General features: G+C 37.0%; 1 protein-coding gene across 3 annotated transcripts; it reads right to left on the reverse strand.

Annotated features, from left to right (window-relative positions):
* Positions 1-243: 243 nt before the first annotated feature.
* LOC112525821 (elongator complex protein 1) lies at positions 244-8,838 on the reverse strand. Of its 3 annotated transcripts, none has more exons than XM_025136103.1 (6): positions 8,596-8,838; positions 6,533-6,862; positions 2,247-5,284; positions 2,035-2,130; positions 1,629-1,947; positions 244-467 (listed from the first exon to the last, which is right to left on the reverse strand). In XM_025136103.1, the coding sequence occupies exons 1-5, from the start codon at positions 8,752-8,754 to the stop codon at positions 1,632-1,634; spliced, it is 3,939 nt and encodes a 1,312-aa protein (XP_024991871.1). In that variant the 5' UTR covers positions 8,755-8,838; the 3' UTR covers positions 244-467; positions 1,629-1,631. The 3 variants fall into 3 exon arrangements, with proteins under 3 accessions (XP_024991871.1, XP_024991869.1, XP_024991870.1); XM_025136101.1 differs by having other exon boundaries at positions 2,247-5,311; XM_025136102.1 differs by having other exon boundaries at positions 2,247-5,301; positions 6,529-6,862.
* Between the last annotated feature and the right edge of the window lie 726 nt (positions 8,839-9,564).

The raw sequence follows: 9,564 nt of genomic DNA on the forward strand, positions 1-9,564 counted from the left end.
TGAACTTTTATAACTGTCTTGACAATCAGATCTATCAACAACATATTGACACTTTCATATCCATACCAATTACTAAATTATTTGTAATTTAATTGTTATTTATATTCATAAATTAATTAGATTGCAAAAGGGTTTTGCCTATGAAACAAAAAATAAACCATAAAGCATTTAGATTTCTTAAGCATATATGTATGATTAAAGTTCAGCAAGCATTTTGCCAAATTAACAAACAGAAAAAAGCAACAATATGAAATGGTATCACATTTATGCAAAACAACCCAACAAAAACCAATGATTAATAAATCTTATACAGCAATAACAATAATCAATTGTAGCAAGAAACCCATCTAAGGGCAGACAAAGGATATAAAGCTTCTACAATATAAGATCCAAACTGAAAGCAAAAAACCAAGTCTACCTTCTGGTTTGTTTAATGTTAAGATAATGGGTACACAGCCACTAGCTACCTGCCAAATGGAAATCTCACACAGGTTAAAACACCTCATAAAATGCATTAAAATGTAACAAGTGTTTGTAATGATGGAATTTTTTTGTTAATTTATGTAACAATAGCTCAATTTTTTTCTAATCCGTACCTATTTTACCTGATAAACGGGTATTTAGCATATCAGTTGATTGTGATGTGGCATTTTACCATGCAATCAAGAATTACAATTTAACTTAGCAACTTTGCATTCACGTCATCAGCATTCACAAAATCTACCAGGTACCATGCAAAATGGGTACGGAATAGAAAAATAGAATGTTTGTTATACTAATTAAGAAAAAAATTATCGTTCTACTAAATATAAACCAAGACAAACTAAGTTCTATTTTGACCTATGTGCATTTGTAGCAACGATGACCAAGCCTGAAAAGTGTGCATGCCTGTGGTTTTCCTCATTTATGTTCAGAAACTACAAGATGAAGTTTGAGCTTGGGCTTCAAAGGTCAAAAGTGCCTAGAGGTCCCAACCTCAAATCTAAGAAGGAATAAAAATCCCCTTGTCGCCACAGAGGTTCAAATGCGGTGACTTCAGACTACCCGCAAAGCAGGTGGTCGTCCTGGGATCAGTCGGCTCGTACAGCATGTTGGATATCCAGGTTAACCAAAAAGAAGAAAAACTATAAGAGCACGTTTGGTTCACATAATGGACTTTGGTGGAATTAGAATTTGATCAAAAGAATTCACTATTCCAATTCCCTTGACATCCCATGGATTCCACAAACCAAACAGCACCTAAGAGTTGAAGGGACATCCCAATAATGACGTCTTCTGTTGTAGCATATATTTTAGTACCTTCGTCCCATTACAACGTTTGAATTGACATATACTCCGTCCGTCCCATGTTAATTAACTGAATAACAACTTTACCCTTAATAATAGAGGGAGTATGGAATTTCCCAATCTCATGATTAAGGGTAGAATTGACAAGTATGCACTTACTTTCGAATATGGACACTTATTTTGAGACAAACTAAAACTGAAATATGGGCACTTATTTTGGGATGGAGGGAGTAATACAAGTGTTAGTGTTTAATTGTTTATCAAAATACGCAAGCCATCTTTGAATGAAGACGAAACAAACTGCAATGAAATATGAATTCTTTAATGAACATTAAAATTACCTCCTAAGGAGCACCGAAAACCTTTGACCGCCAAGAAAACTCCTCGGATTGCAACAACTCCGTCCCTAGTTTCTTGATGTAGACCTCCAAAACAAATGCATGCTCATCCACAATATTACAGGACATTGCATCTTCAGCTATTTTTACTGCTGCTATTTGAGATAACTGAAAGTTTTCTCCGACTCTATGCAATTTCCTAGCGATATCTTCCTTCCCAATCATCACAAGACAAGCCAATAAAGATCTGAGCTCACGCGCTGCCCCAGAAGCAAGTGACATCCCCTTCAGATGGTCAACTAATGCCATCTCCTCATCAGGGCTGGATATCATTTAAACGTTAAAAAGGAGAAATAGAATACAATCATTCGGTCAAAATGAAATACAGCTCTAAGATTAAATTAAGTACCTGCCAGCACGGATTTTGCCTTTCTTCTTTTGGCGTCTTACCCCTCTTTTGCTAGTGCCACTTGAACTCATTGAAGCAGCAGAACTCTTTCTTGTCCTGGTCAAGAATCAGAAAAGTTAGAACAATTTTAAAGAACTAGAGCACAAAGATGCTCAGGGATCGATAGTTCGGTACAGTGAATAAGTAAAGGTATATAAACATAGAGTTCATACCCAGTGGAGTAAGCACTCATTCTGCTGAAACTGCTGCTAGCTTCTGAAACAGTGTCATCATCCAGTTCATTTACTGATCGCTCATTCGACTGAAGCTTAGCTGCAAGCAATAACCTTCGCTGCCGGACTGCCAGGTATCGTGCCAAGTACTTGCCCACTTTCTCCAAACCTTCTTCATATTCAGCAATCAGAGTGGCGGCACATTCAACCGCTCCAGTCTTCACATCTGAGATCGAGTCCTCCCTCCTGTGCATTAAAGCAATCCGCAGAGCCTCCTCCCATTCCCTTGCATTGATTAATAGGTTTATCCCATTTTTAACATCTCCACAGTAATCAAGAGCAATTTTAGCAGCTTCACCTGGTTTCCCGAGCGTTTGAAGTTCTTCGCATAGCTCGTGTGCCAATTGCAGAATCTCTTCTTTTCCTAGTTTGATGAGACCAGCAACAGTAAGCACCCCACTCCAACTATTACAAGAACGATAAGCCTTTAAAGCTTTTTCTAGACTAGAGCAACACATATATGTTGTAGCAGCATCCTCAAAGCATTTAATGTCGCTTAAATGGTCTCCCCAGCCCTCAAGGACTTGCCTCCTCTTAGTGGGATCTGTTAGCAATTGAAGTCCCATAGAAAAAAGTTCTGGATTCTTCTTCATGAGATTAATACAATCTTCAAAATAAGCATCTCCAGCAGCAACAATGTGTTTGAGTGCCTTCTCAAATCTCCTCAATTTGAGGTCAATTCTATATCTCATTATGAGACTTGGCAAGACTTCCAGTTCCTGAAGAAATGGTAGGAACTCCTTTGGATCCTGTTGCGAGTTCAATGCAACAATAGCTGCAAGATTTAAGTCATACAGACCCAAAGCAGCTTCATATACAGCTTCACTCTCTGAGAGCCACAAGAGATGTTTCAGAGATTCTTCAGCAGAGGGGAAACACTTCCTCTTTGGGTCATTGCAATCTGATAATTCCATCTCACGAATAACTTTTACCCGCTCCAATGCTTCTTCAAGAGATGGGGGGTCAGTCCGAGCCAAAGTGGTTAAGATGCAAAGCTCTCTCGCAGGGCTTTCCACTATTTGCTCCTCAAGAGCTTTTCTCACAGCCAGTAGGACAGAATTGACCTTGCTATTACCACCAAGAACCATAGAACCTATTGATTCTTTACCATTTGCCTCATTTGTATAAGATATATGGCTTTTGTACAAGGTCTCCATGACATTTTCATTCTTCAAGGAACATACAAACTCAGTAATGTAGCTTAGATTATCCACCTGCCGGACAAACTCTGTAGCCAATTGTAGAAAGGCTTGCCAGCCCCCATGATCGACAATAACATTAAAATCTATTCTGTGTCGCCTTACCATGAGTAAGGCATCTTTAAAACGTCCTTGGACCAAAGCATTAACAATTGATTCCAGTACCAACTTCCTCGGATAGATACTCTCTAAATTTCCACGAGTTGTTTGTAATATAACAACAGATTCATCTCCATGCACAACCCCTAAGATTTTCGAACCCTTTTCCCATATCTGTATAAACTTCTTTTCTTCTTCTGACATTCTTCTGCTTATAACTGGTATAAAATTGCCATACTTGGCCTCCGTTTGACCAAGCATAATATCACGAATGTCAACAACATAGAGAAAGTCTTGTTTGGTCCCAAGAATTAGATGTGTGATCGCTTGATTGGTGGAATTTGAGTACAACGAGAAGCTGCTGCAATTGTTACACAAAACATTCTGATTGACATGCAGCCTACTGTTGTTATCAAGCCCGAATATCATAAAAGGCTTTGACAGTCCATAATCTCCGACAGAAGCCACACTCATCCATGGGCAAGATGATAAAAATCGCAAGTCATGGTGCTCCTGTAGAGAACCTGCTTTAGTATCCAATTTTGATGAATACTCAAAAATATTCCCACCATTCAACTGAACAAATGCTGAACGTCTTTTAACAGGGTTAGAAGCAACGCCAATCACTGTCCTCTCAAGAGAATGTTTGTTAGAGATTTTAGCATGCCATCCAGAGCATGTGACTAACCCAGGAATGTGATCCTCAGAGCATGCAAGTTCAAGTTCCTGCAGGTAGTTGCTAGAAAGCTCATTTTTGCTGTATGAGGAGTCCGGAAGGTGGCCATGATGGCTGAAACCAATAGGAACAACACCAAGAAGCACATGTGAGTCCAACCATGTGAGATGAAGAAAGGATGTAAGATCTTCAGAAATACACAACTCAACACCAAAGACTTTGCCTTCTAGATCTTCCCAAGTGTCAAGACTAGGAAGCTCCACAACAGACAAACTGCCATCTGACAGAGATACTGCCAAACTGTTCTTAGAATTCATGGACCAGAAAGCCATTTCTCTAACAGAACAAGGAAATTCTAGCTCAAAGAGATACATAGGAGGCGGGATGACGGAAAGGGAAAGGGGTGTTACTAGAATCTTAGAGCCATCAACAACTAATGCTACTGAATTATCAGTAACTGCTGTAATCCAGATAAAATTGTGGACTGTGATCATGCCTTTCAGAGTCCAACATATCAACTGAAGAGGCTTTACTGGATCCCACATGAATCTCACTCCCTCCTGCCTCAAGTACCTGATTTCTTGTTTTAAATACCAATGATTGTTGCTGAACAGCCATATCTTGATGGAGTCATAGGTTTCCCTTCTAACAATAGCAGCAAGCAGATCAGAATTACAGTTCCACTTTAGATTCTCAATAGTTGCATCTATTCCCTCGTTTACACTGAATGAGCTCCTTTCTAACCCATTTCTCTCGAAGAAAACTATGGAAGGACATCCCCCTTCTTCCTTGTGATCACAAACAGTAGCAATTTTTGCTCCAGATGGCATCCATTCCACAATTTCTCCCATAAAAGACTTGGGTTCTGAAACAGAATGCAAGTTCCCTGTATCTCGTTCCCATACTTTAAGCTTCTTAAGCAAAGAATTATGTGTCAAGCTTACTGTAGCAAAGAATTTCCCGTCACCTCGCCAGGTAGCTGAACTTCCACGTTGACATTCCGACTGAAGGTATTGATCACCTGCGACTAACTTTAAGTTGTTTCAAGAATCTAATCAAGCAATAGCAGAAGGCATATATTTGGCTATTATGAAAGTCAATGCATGCGTTTAAAAACTGTAAGTCCCTAACACTTAACTGAGCTAGAAGAAGCATACAAATCATGATGCTTACAGTAAAATCAGTAGATGGTTCTATCAGATTCTCTCAGATCTTGTCAAATGTCATTTGTTTCCTAGCAAAATTTTCTGCTTTGGTTTTGATTTATACGGCACCCATCCCAAGTTACACTTAACTTTATCAATCTTAGCTTTGTCCTAAACAAAATGCGCCTTTTTGGTTTCTTGAAATTGTTAAGAAATATGTAGATCCTTTTGGGGGGTTTTTAACCATTTAACACAATATAAACCACAAATGAGTTTCATACTTTCATTCAATTATGTTTTCCATCAACTTCACATGTTAGGGCTGCATTTTTTTATAAATCTATCAGAACATATTAGTTTGATGTCCTGACAAAATGACTTTCAGTTGTAACTAAAAACATATAAGCAAGAGTGCAAGGCTAGCGATGACTCATGTATCAAAATGGTAAAATATTTTCTTAAATTTTATGTTATGCACAAAGGCTCATTTATTTTGGGATGGAGGGAGTACATTCTTTTCCTTCTGCGTTTCTTCGTCCTTCCATTGTTCTCTTTTTACAGTTGGAGGATGGTTTGTTATTCCTATTAGATCGTGAACAAACCAACTTCAGAGGCAGTGGTAGCTCACTATTGACATAGTAAAAGCTTAGGATCATGCTAGAAGATGGCACGTAACCAAGATTTGCACCTCATATTGACAGCACGTTTTTGACATGAACGAAGCTTTCTTCCCTTAAACTAACATGTTACACCAATAGTGGAGTTTATTATGTTACTTCTTAGAAACATGCATGGAATTATGGAAATGGCAGTATGGCTGTAGCACACCGTTTTGGACATTCTATACTAAATTTCCCATTAAATTCAGTCTGTTGCATGCTTTGTCAAAAATCATAAACAAATATAATTGAAACCTCCTGCTGTCTGCATGGCCTTTCCATAGCAGCAAAGTGATTGGATAAAACATTTTATCCTTGACATAATTGTATAAACTATGAACAGCTGTAAGGAAGCAGGAACAAAGATAACAGCACTTGCCAATAGATAATCATGTTATATGTTACGGGAAGGAAAAAACAGAAAATGTGGCAAAGAAACCTTACGTACGTCAGCATCTTCGACAGGATCCTCAAGTGCTGTCTCATACAACAAGTCCCAGTCATGAGTCATTACCAACATTTGGCCTACACCAGTGACAATACAGAGCAAATCTCCATCAGGACTCGGTGAGAGGCACTTAACTCCACCTTCCACTCTGCCAACAACCTCCATCATGTTATCATCCACATTATACAGCAATAAAACACCACTTAATGTTCCAATAATGAGTGATTCTTTCTCCATGAGATACTCCAAGGAAGTAATAGAGTCACCAGCATCTAGATCAACGGCCTCGATCAGCGGACTTGCTGATGGTTTGCCACATGGTTCATCAATCTGCAAATTTCATCAATTTCTAGAGTTGGTAAGAAGAGTAACGGTTCTCTTTTGAATTGATGAAAGAGAGAACATAGGCTTGTACGTAATACAAGTGTTCTATGTAGCATGAATGCTTCAAATAACTTCCGTGCCACCAAGTGACACTTCCACCTTTGCCCAATACGTGTCCTCGTCTCAGAGACTCAGACATGTTAAAAACTTCTATTACAATTGGACACTTCAAAACACGTGTAGACAATTCTCAGCCTTGCCAGAATTCTTATACTTTTTTGGGAATCTAGACATTTTCCAGATTATTCAACGACTTTTTTCAGACTTGCTTATCTATATCCTTCACCTATATGATATTAAAGTTTTGGCATCGACATTGATGATGAATGGATATTGAAGTACTCTTTCCATCTCTCATATGGATAATTAGTATGTACTATTTGAATGATAACGGGCATGATGGATTCTATTGAAAGCAACAAAGCATTTAGTAATCAAGATTGGTCCTTCAAAATTTCTACAACTATTTGAAAAGCCCGATTCTTTAAAGCCTTCTTTTAACTCTTACGTAACCATTCATGTTGATAATCTTCATTGGGGTAAAAAATGACATTCTAAAATTTGAAGTGCCCATCTAGTGTCAAAATCTGATTTTTTTTATGAAATAAAGACCGTGCAACGTTGTACATCAACTTCAATGCCACATAAATATATTTCTGAGCAGTGAACTAAAAAGAAAAAATTTAATTAGATTTTCTCTTAATTATATATTTTAATCATCAGCTAACATTTTGGAGAGATGCTGAGTTGACATATCTTGTTGCACTTTGTATCGCTGTTGGGGCTACCGGCTACATATGCAGATCCTAGGCAATGAACCATAAAGAGAACAATTAATTATACTTTATCTTAAATAATTCTTCATTGCTTCCTTTTCCTGATTAACACAGAGATACCTTTGTGTGTGTTTTTCACCTTTCCAGTCAACACTATAATGTCCATTACACCTCAAATATTTAAAAGTCATTCTCATTTACACAGCACACCGCTTTCTTACATTCAATTAAATGCTTAACACTTCCTTTCAACTTGTATAAACTGTCACTGTTTTAGGGACTCCATGTAGTTCCCACCAAAACCTTTTTGGTAAGATCCTCTTCAAGAATTTTGGTAAGGTTATACACCAAGCTGCACTATTTTCTACCACATGAGCAGTCATGTCGGATTAAGCTCACACTTTCTATCATTTATTAATATCTTGCTGGTCTCCAACATGTCCTTTAAGTTCATGACGCAGGCATCTTCAGAACCATAACTCATAAGTATATTCACAAATGTGGATTTAGTCCATCACATTCACGTGGTGACATTCACAACTACTCACCTCAATAATTTTCTAACATTACATATCCAAATGGGAAAACAGTTTGCAGGACTTGAAATGACATTCAATATCTATAATAACCAAAAACAAGATTTGAGAAACATGAGCTTCCCTGGAATTAACTTTTCCTGCCTGTTTTTCTCATAATCCCACGATCCAACGCTAGAGTCAAACCCTCAAGATTACTATTAAACACCTAATTTAAATGTTCTTTCATATTCTTGTAATCGATATTTGTAACTGAGTGATCTTCGAAGTTCTCCATCCATAATGTCTAACACAGAATTTGCAGGATTGAATTCATAGTCGTAAATAACTATGCTTGTAATAAAGAGTAAGAAAAAGTGTGGCTTACTTGAGAGGAAGAAAGATGAGCGGTGTAAATGAAGTTAGCAGAAGATGCGAAGAAGATGCGATTCTGTTCGATATCAAGAGCAGTGCAACGAATCACTTCAGTTTCTGATTGTAAGTGGAGGTTAGATGACAGCTCCCATGACAGCTTCAGATTCTTCATTTTCTCTCCAAAATTGAAACAATTTTTAAGCAGTTATCATCAACAACCAAAAACGGTTTGAATTTGGTATCCAGAGACGGACTCTGCGTTTTGGGAAAATTAACGTGCCCTAGATTTGCAGGAGGCTTTTAAAGGGTTTAAGGCGCTGCGCATAAATCAGAACGAGGGTTTACCATTTTTCATCCGCGAAGACCATGTTTTTATTTTTTTAGTTTTTTTGGACCACTTTTTTTAAACTACTTATGTTTTTATATAAAATCATTTATCAACTTATTATAATTCAAAATGGTTTAACTTTTTTAAAAATTCCTTATTATCGGTTTGGTACCGATATAAGTTGTTTATCCAAATACTCAAAAATGTTTATTATCGGTGTTACACCAAAATAAGTCAATAAATTGTTTTTATAAGCAATCTCAAACACCCCCTAAAGTGAGGTTTGGAATTACTTATTTGAAACAACTTAAGTTTTTTTACAAAAGTTCTTGTTAATTTATTATAAGTTATAATTGTTTAACTTCTTTAAAAACTTCTTATTGCCGGTTTGACACCGGTATAAACTGTTTATCCAAACACTCAGAAGTGTTTATTACCGGTATCACACCGGAATAAGTCAATAAGTTGTTTTTATAAGCAATCTCGAACACCCTCTAAATTTATATTCGACAAAGTGGCTAATAACCTCGGGAATAGATTATATTTGGTATAAACTAGTTATAAAATGATCAAAAAATATATCTTGAAGAAATAGTTGATTATAAATATTTTTATCATATAATTTGAATAAATTTTTAATAGTATAATTAAAAT

Source organism: Cynara cardunculus (genome assembly GCF_001531365.2).
Source record: "Cynara cardunculus var. scolymus isolate 2C chromosome LG 13, CcrdV1, whole genome shotgun sequence".
Taxonomy (NCBI): Eukaryota; Viridiplantae; Streptophyta; class Magnoliopsida; order Asterales; family Asteraceae; genus Cynara; species Cynara cardunculus.

Excerpts from the sequence above, each read along its gene's own strand:
- LOC112525821 (XM_025136101.1), bottom strand. The coding sequence starts at position 8,754 with ATGAAGAATCTGAAGCTGTCATGGGAGCTGTCATCTAACCTCCACTTA. Across the intron at positions 5,312-6,532 it reads ATCCTGTCGAAGATGCTGAC|TTAGTCGCAGGTGATCAATA; the intron begins GTACGTAAGGTT and ends AACAACTTAAAG. Across the intron at positions 1,948-2,034 it reads GGCAAAATCCGTGCTGGCAG|CCCTGATGAGGAGATGGCAT; the intron begins GTACTTAATTTA and ends AATGATATCCAG.